The sequence below is a fragment of the Oncorhynchus mykiss genome, chromosome 27 (assembly GCF_057628025.1).
Source record: "Oncorhynchus mykiss isolate SJ-2025 chromosome 27, ASM5762802v1, whole genome shotgun sequence".
In the NCBI taxonomy this organism is placed as follows: Eukaryota; Metazoa; Chordata; class Actinopteri; order Salmoniformes; family Salmonidae; genus Oncorhynchus; species Oncorhynchus mykiss.
The window spans coordinates 13,571,123-13,594,221 of record NC_143048.1 but is presented as its reverse complement, the minus strand read 5'-3'; the positions used below and the strand labels follow the sequence as shown (position 1 = coordinate 13,594,221).

The following is a 23,099-nucleotide window of genomic DNA, read 5'->3' as shown; positions in this document are numbered from 1 at the left end:
GTAGTTACGTGAGGAGCGTTCTGTCGTATGCTGAGCAGCAGCACCATCTTGTGGTGAATATGCAAGTTGACACGATTAGTGAAAACCACTGAACGCGAAGGAAGAGAGCACACACAATTAAATGCTGGACCGTTTAGAGTCGAAATAGAATAATACAAAATCCCCATACGAATCCGTCGGTTTAATCTAGAGATATCTGTTGTTGTTTTTTTGCATGGGCTGCGTCTCAATATACTGCGTCCGCTGATGTCAGCCTTCCTTATCTGCGGTGAAAGGTGGCAGAGCTACAGCAGTGTTTGTCAGACCATGAGACTTCCCGAAAATCGGTCTTCTCACGAAAACATCTGGAGCGTTCAAACGGTTATAACCCATAACTATTATGACCCCTTTGTGGAAAGTAGAGTAGCCTACATGTCGGGTTTGCTCTAGGACGCTCAAAAGACTCATCTGAAGGTAGCCCGGTACCAGTTTAAAAAATGAATATTAGTATTGTATATGTCAATATATATATAATTACAAATATTTTATTGATCTTATATCTCTGAGATATAAGAAAGACACTTCAAGACAAACATTTGTTTCCTCGAATATTTTTTGTACATATTTTTTGATAACTAAAGGGGTCCTAAAATTCTAAATCAAATAGCTAAATGTTCCTTGTTATAACAATCTTAAAACAAATCCATATGTTAGCTTACCTGCTTCAGGTGATGGAAATCTGAACAAACTACCAGTGCTTTGAAAATGAGATTTAATTTAACTTGTGGATATATTGTCTCACATTCCTACCGCCAAAAGGACCAGCCGCACAGACAATCGGCAAAGTATGTTAAAATATAATTTTAATCAACATTCTGGCTTGTTGAGGTCGTGAGAGGAAACTTTCCTGACTCAAACGCTCATGTCTGCCCGATGTAGAATTCAAGGCAATTCAACTTTGGGTTTCCAGGCAATGCCCCACCAAGCAAACGAGCAGTAACTGCTAATTGAGTGGAACTGAGAAAAATGGCAATACCTTTTTTTTAATTGTCCAACCAAATGAGTTCAGTAGAAATGTCTTATCTGTTATCTCACTATCAAGGATTTTTTTATTCATATTGACCCTGACTTCTGACATGACCTTTGACCCAAAATGGTAGTTGCTGCCTTGTTGCTTGGTACACCCACTGGGATATGTTTCCATACAAAAGTATGTGGACACCCCCCTGCCTATTTCAGCCAGACCCGTTGCTGACAGATGTATACATTTTTTCATATATATACTTGTTTTATTTCATCTTTATTTAACTAGGCAAGTCAGTTAAGAACAAATTCTTATTTACAATGATGGCCTACCAAAATGCAAAAGGCCTCCTACGGGGACAGGGGCTGGGATTAAAAATACAAATAAATTAAATACAATTATAGAACAAAACACATATTACGACAAGAGAGACAACACAACACTACATAAAGAGAGGCCCAAGACGACAACAGAGTGGCAGCAACACAACATGACAACAACATGGTAGCAACACAACATGGCAGCAGCAGAACATGGTAGCAGCACAAAACATGGTAGAAACATTATTGGGCAGAGACAACAGCACAAAGGATAAGAAGGTAGAGACAACAATACATCACGCAAAGCAGCCACAACTGTCAGTAAAAGTGTCCATGATTGAGTCTTTGAATGAAGAGATTGAGATAAAACTGCCCAGTGTGAGTGTTTGTTGCAGCTTGTTCCAGTCGCTAGCTGCAGCAAACTGAAAAGGCGATCGACCCAGGGATGTGTGTGCTTTGGGGACCTTTAACAGAATGTGACTGGCAGAATGGGTGTTGTATGTGGAGGATGAGGGCTACAGTAGATATCGCAGATAGGGGGGAGTGAGGCCTAAGAGGGTTTTATAAATAAGCATCAACCAGTGGGTCTTGCGACGGGTATAGAGAGATGCCCAGTTTACAGAGAATTATAGAGTGCAGTGATGTGTCCTATTAGGAGCATTGGTGGAAAATCTGATGGCCGAATGATAAAGAACATCTAGCCGCTCGAGAGCACCCTTACCTGACGATCTATAAATTATGTCTCCGTAATCTAGCATGGGTAGGATGGTCATCTGAATCATGGTTATTTTGGCAGCTTGGGTGAAAGAGGAGTGATTACGATAGAGGAAACCAATTCTAGATTTAAACTTTAGCCTGCAGTTTTGATATGTGCTGAGAGAAGGACAGTGTACCGTCTAGCCATACTCCCAAGTACTTGTATGAGGTGACGACCTCAAGCTCTAAACCCTCAGAGGTAGGAGAGGGGCATTCTTCTTATCAAACCACATGACCTTTGATTTGGAGGTGTTCAGAAGTTAAGTTTAACACAAGTTGAGCATGCAGCCATGCAATCTCCATAGACAAACATTGGCAGTAGAATGGCCTTACTGAAGAGCACAGTGACTTTCAACATGGCCCTGTCATAGGATGCCACCTTTCCAACAAGTCAGTCCGTCAAATTTCTGACCTGCTAGAGCTGACCCCGGGCAACTGTAAGTGCTGTTATTGTGAAGTGGAAACGTTTAGGAGCAACAACGGGTCTGCGAAGTGGTAGTCCACACAAGCTAAAAGAACTTGATCGCCGAATGCTGAAGCCCGTACAAATCGCCTGTCTTCAGTTGCAACACTCACTGCCGAGTTCCAAACTGCCTCTGGAAGCAACATCAGCACAATAACTGTTTGTTGGGAGCTTCAACAAATGGGTTTCCATGGCCGCACACAAGCCAAACATCAACATGCGCAAAGCCAAGTGACGGTTGGAGTGGTGTAAAGCTCACCGCCATTGGACACTGGAGCAGTGAACATGTTCTATGGAGTGATGAATCACACTTCACCCTCTGGCAGTCCGATGAACGAATCTGAGTTAAGCAGATGCCAGGAGAACGCTACCTGCCCGAATGCATAGTACCAACTGTAAAGTTTGGTGGAAGAGGAATAATGGTCTTTCATGGTTCTGGCTAGGCCCCTTAGTTCCAGTGAAGCGAAATCTTAATGCTACAGCATACAATAACATTCTAGACGATTCTGCGCTTCCAACTTGTGGTAACAGTTTGGGGAAGGCCCTTTCATGTTTCAGCATTCCAATGCCACTGTGCACAAAGTGAGTTCCATACAGAAATGGTTTGTCTAAATCAGTGTGGAGGAACTTGACTGGCCTGCACAGAATCGTGACATCAACCCCATCGAACACCTTTGGGATGAATTGGAACTCTGACTGAAAGCCAGGCCTAATCGCCCAACATCAGTGCCTGACCTCAATAACGATCTTGTGCCTGAATGGAAGTAAGTCCCTGCAGCAATGTCGCAACATCTAGTGGAAAACCTTCCCAGAAGAGTGGAGGCTGTTAAAGCAGCGAAGGGGGGACCAACTCCATGTTAATGCCCATGATTTTAGAATGAGATGTTCGACGAGCAGGTGTCCACATATTTTTGGTCATGTAGTGTAGTTTGATACTTGTATCAGCAAAGAGCAAGCAATAAAACCAAGGTAAACCGTAGACACTGTAGCCCAAAGCTTGGTTTCACCAAGGTAAACCGTAGACACTGTAGCCCAAAGCTTGGTTTCACCAAGGTAAAAAGCAGTGACTGACGTTAGTGATTGCAGTTACTGCCTTTGTTCTTGGTTTCACTGTAACTTTTTTTGCAGTTACTGTAAAAATGACCTCCCATTTTCTCCATAACACAACACAATGGAGGCAAGATATTTTTCCACGTGATAAAGCATGTGTTGAATGTATCAAAAATGCCAGTAACACATTTTTGACCGAATGTGCAGTTAATGCTCTTTTTCTCGGTATGACATGCACTCCACAGTAAATTCAGAACGTTTTGTGCCTGGGTATATTTATTGGAATAGTCCTTCCATAGACTGAACTTGCTAATGTTCATTAAATATTTGTTAACAGAGATGTACAGTTGAAGTCGTAAGTTTACATACACCTTAGCCAAGTACATTTAAACTCAGTTTTTCACAATTCCTGACTTTTAATTCTAGTAAAAATTCCCTGTCTTATGTCAGTTAGGATCACCACTTTATTTTAAGAATGTGAAATGTCAGAATAATAGAGAATGATTTATTACAGCTTTTATTTCTTTCATTCACATTCCCAGTGGGTCAGAAATGTACATACACTCAATTAGTATTTGGCAGCATTGGCTTTAAATTGTTTAACTTGGGTCAAACGTTTCAGGTAGCCTTCCACAAGCTTCCCACAATACGTTGGGTGAATTATGACCCATTCCTCCAGAGAGCTGGTGTAACTGAGTCAGGTTTGTAGGCCTTCTTGCTCGCACACACTTTTTCAGTTCTGCCCACAAATTTTCTATAGGATTGAAGTCAGGGCTTTGTGATGGCCACTCCAATACCTTGACTTTGTTGTCCTTAAGCCATTTTGCCACAACTTTGGAAGTATGCTTGGGGTCATTGTCCATTTGGAAGACCCATTTGCGACCAAGCTTTAATTCCTGACTGATGTCTTGAGATGTTGCTTCAATATATCCACATAATTTTCCTACCTCATGAAGCCATCTATTTTGTGAAGTGCACCAGTCCCTCCTGCAGCAAAGCACCCCCACAGCATGATGCTGCCACACTCGTGCTTCACGGTTGGGATGGTGTTCTTTGGCTTGCAAACATCCCCCTTTTTCCTCCAAACATAACGATGGTCGTTATGGCCAAACGGTTCTATTTTTCTTTCATCAGACCAGAGGATATTTCTCCAAAAAGTATGATCTTTGTCCCCATGTGCAGTTGCAAACCGTAGTCTGGCTTTTTTAACGGCTGTTTTTGGAGCAGTGGCTTCTTCCTTGCTGAGCGGCCTTTCAGAGGATGTCGATATAGGACTAATTTTACTGTGGATATAGATACTTTTGTACCTGTTTCCTCCAGCATCTTCACAAGGTCCTTTATGATTTGATTTGCACTTTTCACACCAAAGTACGTTCATCTCTAGGAGACAGAACGCGTCTCCTTCCTGAGCGGCTACATGGTCCCATGGTGTTTATACGTGCGCACTATTGTTTGTACAGATAAATGTGGTACCTTCAGGCGTTTGGAAATTGCTCCCAAGGATGAACCAGACTTGTGGAGGTCTTGGCTGATTTCTTTTGATTTTCCCATGATGTCATGCAAAGAGGCACTGCGTTTGAAGGTTGGCCTTGAAATGCATCCACAGGTACACCTCCAATTGACTCAAACTATGTCAATTAGCCTACCAGGAGCTTCTAAATCCATGGCATCATTTTCTGGAATTTTCCAAGCTGTTTAAAGGCAGTCAACTTAGTGTAACTTCTGACCCACTGGAATTGTGATACAGTGAATTGTAAGTGAAATAATCTGTCTGTAAACAATTGTTGGTTAAATCACTTGTGTCATGCACAAAGTGGATGTCCTAACCGACTTGCCAAAACTATAGTTTGTTAACAAGAAATTTGTGGCGTTGTTGAAAAACAAGTTTTAATGACTCCAACCTAAGTGTATGTAAACTTCTGACTTCAACTGTATAAATATCACATCACAGAGTGGCTTCAGTGGCGCCACTGCTGCTAAACTGAAATGGAGAGAAATTCCATCACTGCTGTGCCCACTGTCTTGGTTCAACAGATGAGGCAACTCCTAAAATAATCAATTATCTTCCCTACTCCACTGTCTCCCAAAACGATCAATTATTAAACCTCTTCAGCATCGGCTCACCTAGAATAGATTATATCATTATCAATTGGCCTATCAACACATCTTAGTTATCCCTCTTCCAGAACACCCTCCCCCTTTCTCTCTCTTGCTAAATTCAGTCTAACAGGATTAAGTAAAATACCCTTTAGTGTATTCGAAAGCTGTCCAAAAGTAGATCTCAAAATGATATTGGATTCAAATTCTTGGAACATTTGGGGTGTGAAGGTTATCACTGATGTTAATGTTGGAAATGAGTCCAGCACGAACAGTAAACTCTATGTAGTAGAATCTTGCACAATTGATTTATGACATAAAAATGACAAAAAAAAAGTCATATGTAATTCACCTTACATTCCAACCTGGGCACTGTCCAAGACAGGGTGCAATTCTGATGTTGGTGAAACATAAATCTACCATTTAGCATCTTATATTTGAAACATTATTTCAAAAATGTGCTATTATTATGTTGAAACTGAACAGAACTCCTTGTGGCATCCTCTCTGAGAGATGGTGCGCATACAGCCTCGCCCTTAAAATGTATTTCTATATCTGCAAGACAAGGAAACAATGCATCAATTAGAATGGCAGCTACAGACTGACAGTCCAGTAGCACACCAACCTTGACATTACAGTAGACGGTTTGGCTTACCCATAGAAGTCCAAGGCGGGACCGTTATACAGTTGACCGCGATACATACTGGTAGTTGTAGTGCATTGACTCCCAGCATGTTACATAGTGACATGTGCAAAAACTACATTTCCCCAGACCTGTCACTGAGCGTTCTCGCTCCTATTGGCTGGCAGCTCCAGCCGCAGCCCCAGAGAATGAATGAAATTGAAATTGCTGGTATATTACATGTGCAATACCGGGATCTGCAGTGTTACATTGTATCTATCATACTATATCAAAATGGCCACAGTGGTACAGAACCCCCTGAAATCGTAAGTGCATACATTTTATCTTTGACATTTTTAGGGATACATTTGTGGATGCTGTCAGTCCATGTAGCCTAGGTAATCGTTGACAATTTTATGCATCCGAAAGAAGTATCGTTCCTATAGGCTACATCGCTATTATATAGCAATTTACAAATATTTATATGGAGTGTAATAGCGATGGAAAGGTATATATGAAACAGCTTTATGTTTTAGCAAGCCGGGTTATGTTCCAAAATGTAGAGCTGCCTATGCATGCCTAGAAACAATTTCACTGAGCCAGTAATTACATGAGGACGCTATGGTGGAATGTTGAGGTACAATTTATGACCCGGTGTCCCTAGTCAATAGACAAGATCGCAGCCAACTTGCTTGGCTGGTCAGGTAGCGCTTACAATAGCGAAAAATAGCGAGTGGCAGTGTTTTTTTGAAAAGGTTGTGCTTGATACCTGTTCACATTATTGCGTTAGGCTGTAAACAGGTAGGTAAAACAAAGCTGGTGGGAGCCTATGTCGGCTGAAACCTAATGCCCTTTGGACATCATTTTCTTGGCGACAGACCTCTTGGCAAAATAGCCTACGTGCTTACGATTATAATGGCAGCAGTGTTTACAGGCAGCGCATCTTCGCTCCAACAAGACACGCGTTCCTATCTGCAAACACCTGATACAATATTGTGTAAGCTTGCATCATATAAAATGGTTAACTTATGTGCCAGGAGTGGTTGCTTTTATTAGACTAGTGTCATCTCTACCAGTCGCGTTGAACGGTGAACATTCCATCAAGTTTCCATTCGATTCCTTTGTGCAGAATTTACACAATAACATTTCAACGTGCGGAATTCAGCCTGGGCTCGTTTCCAAAAGGTGGCTGTGCGTCTGTCCGCTTGGTGAGATGCAGTTGACACCTTTTCGATTATAAATAATTGAAAACATAATAAATCGACTCTCGAATATGTATTTTTGGAGTGTTGTTTGGATAAATTTAGGCATTTGCAGCCTGTCTAACAAAGAACGTGGTAGCTTACTGTAGCGCGGAACACATCGGATGGTACCTGAGCGGGAATGTAGTTGAGATGCAGTCGATGCTGTGCAGTCAGCGCTATCTGAAATCCAGACAGGCGACATTTCATATAATTCATGACAACCCATTCATTACCTTAAGTATACGAATAGCCCGTTACAAGCAACAGTGAACTGCTTTAATTAATGTTTTTGTCTTCAACATCATTTATTTGATTCCGTCGATGCGCGACAGTGATGGCATTCTAATTATTGGGGAAACTGACACAAGTTAGGCTATTTGTTGCCATAGGATATGGCCAACTAGTCTAAAATGTTGGGTTATTCATATATGCGTAAATAAAATGGTAAATTCGTGTGTGAGTTTTAGTAAGGCAAAACTGCACCTCTTAAAACGTATTAAATCAGCCTATTGCCTACCGATACTGATCGTGAACAGCACAGGAACCTGAGGTGAAAGATGGTGCTGGAGGCCTGAGCTATGCCGCTCATTTTCTCATTATAATATTCTCCGTTTAGGCTGCCCCATTGTTAACGAGAGTAACTAGAACATTTTAAATGCATTTGTTGCTTTTGCTGTTGCTGTTTTTAAATACATTTTAAGACGACTATTTGGATCTTGTCCTGAAAGCAGACAGAATTCACACAGTCACACACTGTTTAGGCGAACCAACAGTAGCCTACCACCCATTTGGTCATTTATCAGTTATTAGTTGTGAGTTCCATGTCATGGCAGTGTTTTAGCAACCCCGCGCATATCTGCTCTCCCAGTGATGCGCGCGCGGCTGAGTTCCTTTCTTTTGGTCTCTGGCTGCTCAATTACTGGGAACAAGTGGGGACATAGACACTCCCAGAGGCCTTTGCAAGGCCATTTCAAGGGGATTCGTTTGACTTATTTGCCTGAAAAATAGGAATGAGGGTGAGCAAAGGGAATGGCATGGGATAGGAGCCATCAATGGACTAGGAACTGATTAATTCTGACTTGAATGTTTCTCAGTAAGGGTCTAGTTAATACCCTCTACCACTGCTCCGCTGCTTATATAATGGTATCTAGCCTACTGAATGCACTAGTTATTGAGGACAACACTGATTTAGAGTTTTCGGAGCTCACTACTCAAATGTTGTCCAATGCATCTCAGAGGTTCAAAGAGTTCAGTGTGTGTAAGCACATCCTCTGGGAACCATCAATCTACTGGGCATTCCCCTAACCTCTCCAATAGTCCTCCTTTAATCTCTCTGCTACTCTTCTTCTCTCTCTCTCTCTTTCGCTTGCTCTGTTTCTCTCTCTCTGTCACCCACCCCTTGCTTCCCTCATATTGCCATCCCTGACTCACAGCTAAATTCTCAGTTCTTTAGGGGTCCCTCTCTCCGTTCATTCTCTTGCCATCCATCCTCACACCTACCCCTTGCCCATATCATGTCTCTTTGTTTTTAACTCTTTCTCTCTTCCTCCATTGTCTGCCCCCCCCCCCCAACCTTTCATTCTGTCAGTCTACTTGGAGAAGGAGGCCATATGCTGACTGACTGTTGTGATAGTTATTCTTATTCTGCCGTGCCTGACTGAATCGAGGGAAATTAATTCCACATAATTCTGTGCTCAGGCACTGTTTAAAGGAACAGCCAGGCCTGCTGAGTTCACTGGAGCCTGAGCATCCTCTCCCTCTCTCTCTCTCTCTCTCTCTCTCTCTCTCTCTCTCTCTCTCTCTCTCTCTCTCTCTCTCTCTCTCGCTCTCTTCTCTCTTCTCTCTCTCTCTCTCTCCTCTCTCTCTCACTCCTCTCGCTCTCTCCCTCTCTTTTTGTTTGGGAATTTCTTTTCTGGTTTATTGCCATCAGTCCCCCTTTTTCCCACATAGACGTTCTTCTCTTTGTCTTCATGGGAAGACTAGAGAGGGACACAGATACGTATTTTTAGCTCTATGACCTATTTCTCCATTGCTACCTAACCGACTGTCAGTCACTTCCCTGTGCTTTGGGATCCAATATGGTCACCAGCTGTAGTCAAGTTGTAGTTCAGGACAGGGAGAATAGGAACTACAACGGCCCTTTACAGTAGTGGCCAAGGAGGCTATTAGAATATTTCACTTAGGAAACCTCCATTGGATGTGCAAGAAAGACACAGGAAGTAGTTCCAGTATGCCATGCACAGCAATGAGAGGGCTATGAGTCATCAGCCATGTTGTCCAACATAGTTTGACTGGTGCTGGAGTAGTAGGGTCATTTGGATAAGGCATACGACTGTGGGGGGACGGTCGGGACATGGATCTAGCTGTGTGACTGGGAACATTCAGAAGATCCCCTAAAATAGTCCGATTCAGGCTGACTGAAAGGAAGACAGACGTGTAATAATGAGGGTAATGAAGGGTAATGAAAGGGTTGAATGAAGAAGAGAGGAGAGCGAGGACGTCATTCCAAACATGCATGTATTTGGATGGATGCCTTTTGGCAATTTTTGTTTTGTGTGCAAAAAATGCTTTGGGGTTATAAACATGGTACCTTTGCTTTATTGTCATTGACTGAGACTGTGACCATGGCAGGTAGGGATGGAACGAACAGGGCGATGCAAGGTATCCGCTGACAGAAGATGGGCTTGGTGCAGTGCATGCAATGCAACTGACTGCACAGAATAGGCGGCAGCAATAAACATGCTTGAATTGCATTGCACATTTGCATGGCACAGAGAGAAGGTCCCTCCTTATACATCACGGGGAAGAAACCCCAGTGGAAGAAATCATGTCACTAGTGTTTGTAGACATTTTGATCAGTGGTAAAGCGAGTGTTGTGGACATCCACCAGTGGAGGCTGCTGAGGGGAGGACGGCTCATAATAATGTCCGGAACAGGGCAAATGGAATGGCATCAAGCGCATGGAAACCATGGAAACCACGTGTTTAATGTATTTCATTCCATTCCAAAGATTCCGCTCCAGCCATTACCACAAGCCCATCCTCCGCAATTAAGGTGCCAGCAACCTCCTGTGACGTCCACATGGCATAACAATCTACTTCTACGGGCATCCTTAACAGTCCTACAATAATCTCAAAGTATTCCTGCTTGTCCTCTCCCGAAACATTCCTCTAATCCCAGTCTCTGGTCATCACTACACTCTTATTCTCACAGACCGACAGACAGACAGACAGATAGACAGACAGACAGATAGACAGGCAGGCAGGCAGGCAGGCAGACAGACAGGCAGGCAGGCAGGCAGGCAGGCAGGCAGACAGACAGACAGACAGACAGACAGACAGACAGACAGACAGACAGACAGACAGACAGACAGACAGACAGACAGACAGACAGACAGACAGAATTCTGTACATTATGCAGTAGTCCCATTCTACAGAACACTATTTCCTCTGAGGTAATTCCTGTAGTTCCGTTGTCTCTGGCCACTGGTATGGATCTCTGCTAGAAACTGGTGGGTGGAGTCATGTGAAGCAAATTAGTATTTCCTCATGCAGCACGTTAATAATGTTGGAGAGAGAACGAGAGGGAGAGGAGAGAGAGCGAGAAGGGAGGAAGGATCCATCCACGTAATAACAGCAAAAGTGCAGAGTCAATAAATCTCACCTGAAGGACCAGTGTTCAGCCACGGTGGCTGGATTGCCATGCCCTGATGTACTGCCCGAAATGCACACTCCGACTCACGGTACATATACACAGAATATACAAAGACAAATACACAGAATATACAAACACAAATACACAGAATATACAAACACAAACACACAGAATATACAAACACAAACACACAGAATATACAAACACATACACGCAGAATACACAAACACATGCTTTACACACACAAGCTCCAGACACGAACGCACAGACACACAATATACAGACACACAAGGAATATGTATTGTGCATAAACAGACTCACAGCATCAGCAACACCCAGCTGTAGCAGTGTTGTCCGACTCCAGTCCTTGACTACCCCTAACAGGACACGCCTTTGTTGTAGATCTGGCCTAGCCATCTTGTTTCAAGAGGACCACAATGGAAATAAGTCCCAGACTTTAGTGTGTGTTATCCTACGGCTTTTTCAAGTTTTACGCGTGCTTGTTTTTTTTCTTCAAATGGTCGAATGAATGAACTAAACTAAGCCCTGGACAAACAAACCTGATTCAACTCACTGAGGGCTTGATGATTAGTTGACAAGTTGAATCAGATGTGCTTGTCCAGGGCTACGGTGCAAAATGTGTACTGTTGTGGGTACTGGGGGACTGGAGTTGGGAAACACTGTCCTGTAGAATACACTCACATAGACAGACACACAGATATTTCACTTTATGCAAAACCAGAGGCCTGTAACATGGCAACAAGGTAGTTACGGTAACATGCAGATGAATACAAAACATACCAAACACAGACCTATAGATACATGGACACACCTGCTGTACAGATGCATTCTCTCTCTCCACACACATCTGCACGCACACACACACTCGCACACACACACACACGCACACACGCACACACACACACACGCACACACACACACACGCACACACGCACACACGCACACACACACACACACACACACACAGTGATGGGCGGGAAAATCGATGCAGTTACACAGTTACATTCCACAATGTTATTTTTGCGCTGCTTGGCTCTTCCTGCACCAAAACTCACAGCTTGTTCTCCATCTTCTTTTTAAATAGGGAGACTATTTGTTTTCAGCACTTTTATTAACATGACTGATCAAACGTTGTTTTCTCATGCCTCTCTCTCGTCCCTCTGCAGAAGACTGGTGAATAATATGTTTAGAACATCGAATCGCAATAAAATCACAGCATCGAATCACAATACATATAGAATGGTGAGAATGGCAATACATATAGAATGGTGAGAATGGCAATACATATAGAATGGTGAGAATGGCAATACATATAGAATGGTGAGAATGGCAATACATATAGAATGGTGAGAATGGCAATACATATAGAATGGTGAGAATGGCAATACATATAGAATGGTGAGAATGGCAATACATATAGAATGGTGAGAATGGCAATACATATAGAATGGTGAGAATGGCAATACATATAGAATGGTGAGAATGGCAATACATATAGAATGGTGAGAATGGCAATACATATAGAATGGTGAGAATGGCAATACATATAGAATGGTGAGAATCACAATACATATAGAATGGTGAGAATGGCAATACATATAGAATGGTGAGAATCACAATACATATAGAATGGTGAGAATGGCAATACATATGGTATTGGCACCTAAGTATGGTGATAGTATTGCATGGTGAGGTCTCTGGTGACTCCCAGCCCTACACACACACTATGCCAAGCTGTATTTGTCTCAGGGACATGGTACTTTAACAGATGAGCTGGTCGATAGTCCTACAGTGGTGCAGCTGTCTGTGTTGCTGTCTGTTGATGTGTCAGCATCAGCTTAACATCAGCACTGTGTGTGTGTGTGTGTGTGTGTGTGTGTGTGTGTGTGTGTGTGTGTGTGTGTGTGTGTGTGTGTGTGTGTGTGTGTGTGTGTGTGTGTGTATGTGTGTGTGTGTGGTAGTGCGTCCAGGCCTGGGTGTGTGTGTGTGTGTGTGTATGGTAGTGTGTCCAGGCCTGCTGGGTGTGTGTGTGTTTGTGTGACAGCTCCTGGTGAACAACGCCACAGCCCCCTCAACAGCCCAATGTGTTCCAGCTGTTAGACTGGCAGATGCTAGTCTAACAGCTAGTCTAACATACAGTGCCTTGCGAAAGTATTCGGCCCCCTTGAACTTTGCGACCTTTTGCCACATTTCAGGCTTCAAACATAAAGATATAAAACTGTATTTTTTTGTGAAGAATCAACAACAAGTGGGACACAATCATGAAGTGGAACGACATTTATTGGATATTTCAAACTGTTTTAACAAATCAAAAACTGAAAAATTGGGCGTGCAAAATTATTCAGCCCCTTTACTTTCAGTGCAGCAAACTCTCTCCAGAAGTTTAGTGAGGATCTCTGAATGATCCAATGTTGACCTAAATGACTAATGATGATAAATACAATCCACCTGTGTGTAATCAAGTCTCCGTATAAATGCACCTGCACTGTGATAGTCTCAGAGGTCCGTTATAAGCGCAGAGAGCATCATGAAGAACAAGGAACACACCAGGCAGGTCCGAGATACTGTTGTGAATAAGTTTAAAGTCGGATTTGGATACAAAAAGATTTCCCAAGTTTTAAACATCCCAAGGAGCACTGTGCAAGCGATAATATTGAAATGGAAGGAGTATCAGACCACTGCAAATCTACCAAGACCTGGCCGTCCCTCTAAACTTTCAGCTCATACAAGGAGAAGACTGATCAGAGATGCAGCCAAGAGGCCCATGATCACTCTGGATGAACTGCAGAGATCTACAGCTGAGGTGGGAGACTCTGTCCATAGGACAACAATCAGTCGTATATTGCACAAATCTGGCCTTTATGGAAGAGTGGCAAGAAGAAAGCCATTTCTTAAAGATATCCATAAAAAGTGTCGTTTAAAGTTTGCCACAAGCCACCTGGGAGACACACCAAACATGTGGAAGAAGGTGCTCTGGTCAGATGAAACCAAAATTGAACTTTTTGGCAACAATGCAAAACATTATGTTTGGCGTAAAAGCAACACAGCTGAACACACCATCCCCACTGTCAAACATGGTGGTGGCAGCATCATGGTTTGGGCCTGCTTTTCTTCAGCAGGGACAGGGAAGATGGTTAAAATTGATGGGAAGATGGATGGAGCCAAATACAGGACCATTCTGGAAGAAAACCTGATGGAGTCTGCAAAAAACCTGAGACTGGGACGGAGATTTGTCTTCCAACAAGACAATGATCCAAAACATAAAGCAAAATCTACAATGGAATGGTTCAAAAATAAACATATCCAGGTGTTAGAATGGCCAAGTCAAAGTCCAGACCTGAATCCAATCGAGAATCTGTGGAAAGAACTGAAAACTGCTGTTCACAAATGCTCTCCATCCAACCTCACTGAGCTCGAGCTGTTTTGCAAGGAGGAATGGGAAAAAAAATGTCAGTCTCTCGATGTGCAAAACTGATAGAGACATACCCCAAGCGACTTACAGCTGTAATTGCAGCAAAAGGTGGCGCTACAAAGTATTAACTTAAGGGGGCTGAATAATTTTGCACGCCCAATTTTTCAGTTTTTGATTTGTTAAAAAAGTTTGAAATATCCAATAAATGTCGTTCCACTTCATGATTGTGTCCCACTTGTTGTTGATTCTTCACAAAAAAATACAGTTTTATATCTTTATGTTTGAAGCCTGAAATGTGGCAAAAGGTCGCAAAGTTCAAGGGGGCCGAATACTTTCGCAAGGCACTGTACATGCATACATACATACATACATACAGTGGGGCAAAAAAGTATTTAGTCAGCCACCAATTGTGCAAGTTCTCCCACTTAAAAAGATGAGAGAGGCACACACATGTCATATGGTCAGATGAAACCAAAATATAACTTTTTGGTAAAAACTCAACTTGTCGTGTTTGGAGGACAAAGAATGCTGAGTTGCATCCAAAGAACACCATACCTACTGTGAAGCATGGGGGTGGAAACATCATGCTTTGGAGCTGTTTTTCTGTAAAGGGACCAGGACGACTGATCCGTGTAAAGGAAAGAATGAATGAAGCCATGTATCGTGAGATTTTGAGTGAAAACCTCGCTCCTTCAGCAAGGGCATTGAAGATGAAACGTGGCTGGGTCTTTCAGCATGACAATGATCCCAAACACACCACCCGGGCAACGAAGGAGTGGCTTTGTAAGAAGCATTTCAAGGTCCTGGAGTGGCCTAGCCAGTCTCCAGATCTCAACCCCATAGAAAATATTTGGAGGGAGTTGAAAGTCCGTGTTGCCCAGCAACAGCCCCAAAACATCACTGCTCTAGAGGAGATCTGCATGGAGGAATGGGCCAAAATACCAGAAACAGTGTGTGAAAACCTTGTGAAGACTTACAGAAAACGTTTGACCTTTGTCATTGCCAACAAAGGGTATAAAACAAAGTATTAAGATAAACTTTTGTTATTGACCAAATACTCATTTTCCACCATAATTTGCAAAAAAAATCATTAAAAATCCTATAATGTGATTTTCTGAATTTTTTTTCTTCTCATTTTGTCTGCCATGGTTGAAGTGTACCTATGATGAAAATGTACAGGCCTCTCTCATCTTTTTAAGTGGGAGAACTTGCACAATTGGTGGCTGACTAAATACTTTTTTGCCCCACTGTACATACATAGACACACACACACACACACACACACACACACACACACACACACGCCATCACAGCATTGTCACCGATGGTCATCCTAGCCATGAAAAAGGCCTAGGTTTCATGCTACATAGCGACGTCGAAGCCGTCCCCCAAAGTGACAGGTCGTTGTGCTTGTCTGTGTACGTTGTTTTTATTATGCACAAAGTATATCCACTGTCAACAGTTGGAGAGTGAGTTTGGGTGGACGCAATGCATACAGGCTACAGTTGATTATGTTTGGATGGAATTAATCTCCTTCCTGTAATGTACATTCAACTCTTGCCCTCACATGGTTTGATAATACTGCTAAGTATGTATTTTCTGCAGCTCGTACATGTCGGCCCTCATTTTCAGGGTCTGGCTGGGCGTGTGAGGCAGCGGCTGGGTTTGGTGTCTGCTGTTCAGTTCTGGGCTGATCTGCTCACTACACCAGGCCTATAGCTTTACACCTCCTAGTCCTCAGCAGCACAGCAAACATTACTGAGAGTACTGAGAGACCAAGAAAAGGCAGTCACATCTGTAGAGGGGTAGAAACAGAGATAAATCATTTCTCTGGGTACTGTGAAAGAGAGGGGGGGGGGGGGAGAGATGGAGGAGGTGGAATGGGTAAGGGTGATATTGCATAGTGTAATCTGCAGACTGGGTGTGGGGGGATGGGTGCACAGATTGCCTTTCCTCCACCAGGCAAGGCAGAGCCTGCCTCACACTGCTGTGCTGTGTGGACCAGAGCAGTAAAGCATCAGTACTGAAGGCCTATGACCATGGTCCGAAGGCTAGTCTACAGGCTGTTCACCACACTGCTGCCTTCACACACAAACACACACACACAGGTCTGCACACCTGGCCATCTACACACACACACACACACACACACACACACACATCCCCCATATGTGTGTGTTGAACATATTGGTTCAAACCTTATGATAGAGAGAGTGCTTTTGTGTACGTAGCTGTCTCCTGTAGGCCTACGTGATGTGAAATCATCCTTCCTTGATAATCCATCAGCTCAACGCCATGCCATTTCTCTTGCAGCGTCATTATGCGTACATCACCAAGTTAGAAATCACCATTAGGAAGTCATCCCTTTTCCTAATTGCCATTTTGTAATTGTAGCTTGGTTTTTATGACTGGTTCATATTTTACATGGTGAGGTTTCATTTTCCAATGACCTGACTTTCCCTCTAGGTGGAGCCCTCTGTTTCTCTTTCATTCAAGCCACTGCTAATTGAGGCTAATTGGAGAGTGGTCAGGGGTTGGAGTTCTGGGTATTGTAGTTTGTAAATTGTGTTCGTAGCATGTACTGTGTGTAGGTGTGTCATTCTGTGGACTGCAGTTTATTGCTCTTGCTTCCAATGCCTTAGAAACTGGGTTATAGAGGGCGTTACGGTGGGGGGGTTGTGCTATCTTGGAGGGTTGTATGTTTGCCTGTCTGTGTGTGTGTGTGTGTGTCTGTGTGTGTCTGTCTGTGTGTGCGTGTGTGTGTGTGTGTGTCTATGTGTGTGTGTCTATGTGTGTGTGTGTGTGTGTGTGTGTGTGTGTGTGTGTCTGTATGTGTGTGTGTGTGTGTTTGCTCCCAGCCATATGCTCCTTTCTCTGCTCTGCTTTTTGTTTGGACCAATCGCTCCCCTCTGTTTGCCTGGTGTCGAGATGCTTCTCCTTCTTTGTGTGTTTTTGTGTCTGTGTCTGGATCAGTGACTGGTCTGAAACCTGCTAACGTGTCTATCCTTGTGTACTATCTGTGTGGTTTAGTACGGTTTTGTTTCCGGCTGCATCCAGAGTTCTGATTGTGTAGGGCTGCTGATGGATGGTCATCTCACACGGGTCCACCCTATCTAGCAGCGCTGTGCTCCGCTTGTTTAGAACTACACTGGCCATAGAGTTACGTTGCTGAAACAGCTTCCTCCTCCATGCTTGTGGCCATAGAGTTGATCAATTATTTCCCCCCTCGGTGAAACATAGCCGTGCCTTTCCTGTCCACTTCAGCCTGCCTCACAGAGTCCCTGCTAAGCCCCCGGAGCTGAAAGCAGGCCAGACCACCAGTACAGGCCCTCAGCTCCTCCATGTTGTAGTAGGCCACTGGTAGAAGGACTCTCTGGATGCTGACAGTGGACAGAATAGAGAAGCTTGGTCATGTCTGTCTCTGCCTGGTTTCCCTGGTGATGTGGTATATATATTCAGCTCTTCCAGCCTAGCTTCCACTAACCCCAAATAGTTTTTTTTTTTTTTAAACCTTCAAGGGCAAACAGCCGCGGCGTAATGTAATGAGATTGCAGGCAGAAGCGACCAAACTGAAAGCAGCCATTTTCTACAGCTGTCAACTTCTTGTTGAAAGGGCCGACTTATTCCGATAGCTCGAATGGCAGCGCCAGGGTGACAGGGTGGGGGAAGGGATGAATTGGGGAGTGTGTGTGGGGGGGGGCAAGGGTGCAGAGAAGAGAGGGGCGCAGGGAGAGGAGGAGGGAGAGGGTGGAACCTCCGGGGTTATAGCTGCTTTGCATATTGAATGTTTTCTCTCCTCTTACCCCGTTGCAGCCCGTTCCTGTCCTAGCAGGACTAGTGCAGCCTTTCAGATCAAGCCTATTTCCACACCGCACGCTTAATATTTTAAAAGCTGGGTGCATAGCTTTGCGTGTGTATGTGTGCACGCGGCGTGCCCGTGTGTCCTTCTGCCTCTTTTGCATTTAGGGGTATTTATTTGTGGGGACGTGTGCGTTCTCCCCGGCCAGCGTATCCATGGGTTTTTGTCTAAACAGGAAGATTGATGGGAAACATTATGTCTGTGTTGTCATCTTGAAGAATGACACATATCTAGTGATTACCCTGATGTTTCCACCGTCATCGAAGCTCTGCTGTGGAACGCCAACAGGACAGTGGAACAGTACGTGAAGAATATCCCACTTCCATACACAACCACATCATCCACTACCCCCCACCCAGCACCACTCAGCCTCAGTTGAACTGATTTCCCTGCTACCACCATGGCTAAGCTTCATCCCAAATGGCAGACTATCCCCTATATAGTGCCCTGGTCAAAAGCAGTGCACTATTAGGCAACATGGTGCAGATTGGGACATAGTCTAAGTCCCTTAGTCTTGTTCCAGTCGCTCCCTGCTGTGTGTTACATTTGGTCCTCTGGTATCCAGGCCTCCTCTCATCCCATAGGAAACGCTAGTGAGTGACCATAGGTTGGACTGCCAGGGAGGGAAGGGGGTCACAACATATCCCTTTTAATGCCCAGCCAGAACATCTCTAATCCCCAGTGCAGAGGTTGGGTCTGATGGTATAGTATGGAGTGTGAGGTGTAGCCAGTCCCAATATTCTGTCTTGTCTGTTACACTGGAATTTGTGCTATATTTCCTATATACTACTGTATGGATGACACACGTATGTACTGTACAGCAGTATACTGTATGGATTACACACGTATGTACTGTACAGCAGTATACTGTATGGATTACACACATATGTACTGTACAGCAGTATACTGTATGGATGACACACATATGTACTGTACAGCAGTATACTGTATGGATTACACACAAATGTACTGTACAGCAGTATACTGTATGGATGACACACATATGTACTGTACAGCAGTATACTGTATGGATGACACACGTATGTACTGTACAACAGTATACTGTATGGATGACACACGTATGTACTGTACAGCAGTATACTGTATGGATGACACACGTATGTACTGTACAGCAGTATACTGTATGGATGACACGCATATGTACTGTAAAGCAGTATTCTGTATGGATGACACACGTATGTACTGTACAGCGGTATAGTATGGATGACACACGCATGTACTGTACAGCAGTATGTTGTATGGTTGTGATCCTATATACTGTATGTTGTATGGTTGTGCTCCTATATACTGTATGTTGTATGGTTGTGCTCCTATATACTGTATGTTGTATGGTTGTGCTCCTATATACTGTATGTTGTATGGTTGTGATCCTATATACTGTATGTTGTATGGTTGTGATCCTATATACTGTATGTTGTATGGTTGTGATCCTATATACTGTATGTTGTATGGTTGTGATCCTATATACTGTGTGTTGTATTGTTGTGATCCTACATACTGTATGTTGGTTGTATGGTTGTGATCCTATATACTGTGTCTTGTATGGTTGTGATCCTATATACTATGTGTTGTATGGTTGTGATCCTATATACTGTATGTTGTATGGTTGTGATCCTATATACTGTGTGTTGTATGGTTGTGATCCTATATACTGTGTGTTGTATGGTTGTGATCCTATATAATGTATGTTGTATGGTTGTGATCCTATATACTGTATGTTGGTTATATGGTTGTGATCCTATATACTGTATGTTATATGGTTGTGATCCTATATACTGTATGTTGTATGGTTGTGATCCTATATACTGTATGTTGTGTAGTTGTGATCCTATATACTGTATGTTGTATGGTTGTGATCCTATATACTGTATGTTGTATGGTTGTGATCCTATATACTGTATGTTGGTTGTATGGTTGTGATCCTATATACTGTGTGTTGTATGGTTGTGATCCTATATACTGTATGTTGGTTGTATGGTTGTGATCCTATATACTGTATGTTGTATGGTTGTGATCCTATATACTGTATGTTGTATGGTTGTGATCCTATATAATGTATGTTGGTTGTATGGTTGTGATCTTATATACTGTATGTTGTATGGTTGTGATCCTATATACTGTATGTTGTATGGTTGTGATTCTATATACTGTATGTTGGTTGTATGGTTGTGATCCTATATACTGTATGTTGTATGGTTGTGATCCTATATACTGTATGTTGTATGGTTGTGATCCTATATACTGTATGTTGTATGGATGTGATCCTATATACTGTGTGTTGTATGGTTGTGATCCTACATACTGTATGTTGGTTTTACGGTTGTGATCCTATATAATGTATGTTGTATGGTTGTGATCCTACATACTGTATGTTGTATGGTTGTGATCCTATATACTGTATGTTGTATGGTTGTGATCCTATATACTGTATGTTGTGTGGTTGTGATCCTACATACTGTATGTTGTATGGTTGTGATCCTATATACTGTATGTTGGTTGTATGGTTGTGATCCTATATACTGTGTGTTGTATGGTTGTGATCCTACGTACTGTATGTTGGTTGTATGGTTGTGATCCTATATACTGTATGTTGTATGATTGTGATCCTATATACTGTGTGTTGTATGGTTGTGATCCTATATACACTATGTTGTATGATTGTGATCCTATATACTGTATGTTGTATGGTTGTGATCCTATATACTGTATGTTGTATGGTTGTGATCCTATATACTGTATGTTGTATGGTTGTCATCCTATATACTGTATGTTGTGTGGTTGTGATCCTATATACTGTATGTTGTATGGTTGTGATCCTACGTACTGTATGTTGTATGATTGTGATCCTATATACTGTGTGTTGTATGGTTGTGATCCTACGTACTGTATGTTGTATGGTTGTGATCCTATATACTGTGTGTTCTATGGTTGTGATCCTACATACTGTATGTTGGTTGTACGGTTGTGATCCTATATACTGTGTGTTGTATGGTTGTGATCCTATATACCATATGTTGGTTGTAGGGTTGTGATCCTATATACTGTGTCTTGTATGGTTGTGATCCTATATATCATATGTTGGTTGTAGGGTTGTGATCCTATATACTGTATGTTGTATGGTTGTGATCCTATATACACTATGTTGTATGATTGTGATCCTATATACTGTATGTTGTATGGTTGTGATCCTATATACTGTATGTTGTATGGTTGTGATCCTATATACTGTATGTTGTATGGTTGTGATCCTATATACTGTATGTTGGTTGTGTGGTTGTGATCCTATATACTGTGTGTTGTATGTTTGTGATCCTATATACTGTATGTTGTATGGTTGTGATCCTATATACTGTATGTTGTATGGTTGTGATCCTATATACTGTATGTTGTATGGTTGTGATCCTATATACTGTATGTTGTATGGTTGTGATCCTATATACTGTATGTTGTATGGTTGTGATCCTATATACTGTATGTTGTATGGTTGTGATCCTATATACTGTATGTTGTATGGTTGTGATCCTATATACTGTATGTTGGTTGTATGGTTGTGATCCTATATACTGTATGTTGTATGATTGTGATCCTATATACTGTATGTTGTGTGGTTGTGATCCTATATACTGTATGTTGAATGGTTGTGATCCTATATACTGTATGTTGTATGGTTGTGTTCCTATATACTGTGTGTTGTATGGTTGTGATCCTATATACTGTATGTTCTATGGTTGTGATCCTATATACTGTATGTTGTATGGTTGTGATCCTATATACTGTGTGTTCTATGGTTGTGATCCTATATACTGTTTGTTGTATGGTTGTGCTCCTATATACTGTGTGTTGTATGGTTGTGTTCCTATATACTGTGTGTTGTATGGTTGTGCTCCTATATACTGTTTGTTGTATGGTTGTGTTCCTATATACTGTGTGTTGTATGGTTGTGTTCCTATATACTGTATGTTGTATGGTTGTGATCCTATATACTGTTTGTTGTATGGTTGTGCTCCTATATACTGTATGTTGTATGGTTGTGTTCCTATATACTGTGTGTTGTATGGTTGTGATCCTATATACTGTATGTTCTATGGTTGTGATCCTATATACTGTATGTTGTATGGTTGTGATCCTACATACTGTATGTTGGTTGTATGGTTGTGATCCTATATACTGTATGTTCTATGGTTGTGATCCTATATACTGTATGTTGTATGGTTGTGTTCCTATATACTGTATGTTGTATGGTTGTGTTCCTATATACTGTGTGTTGTATGGTTGTGATCCTATATACTGTATGTTCTATGGTTGTGATCCTATATACTGTATGTTGGTTGTACGGTTGTGATCCTATATACTGTGTCTTGTATGGTTGTGATCCTATATACTGTATGTTGTATTGTTGTGATCCTATATACTGTATGTTGTATGGTTGTGATCCTATATAATGTATGTTGTATGGTTGTGATCCTATATACTGTATGTTGTATTGTTGTGATCCTATATACTGTATGTTGTATGGTTGTGATCCTATATACTGCATGTTGTATGGTTGTGATCCTATATACTGTATGTTGTATGGT

The 23,099-nt window shown here is 42.3% G+C and overlaps 1 protein-coding gene across 1 annotated transcript in view; it reads left to right on the top strand.

Annotated features, from left to right (window-relative positions):
• The first annotated feature begins 6,590 nt into the window (after window positions 1-6,590).
• The window catches only part of LOC110507074 (zinc finger protein neuro-d4-like), a 68,584-nt gene continuing 52,075 nt past the window's right edge, over window positions 6,591-23,099 (top strand). The window contains exon 1 of the mRNA XM_036965272.2: window positions 6,591-6,637. Coding sequence (XP_036821167.2) covers window positions 6,606-6,637 — 32 coding nt within the window. The 5' untranslated portion in view covers window positions 6,591-6,605. The remainder of the gene's footprint in view (window positions 6,638-23,099) is intronic.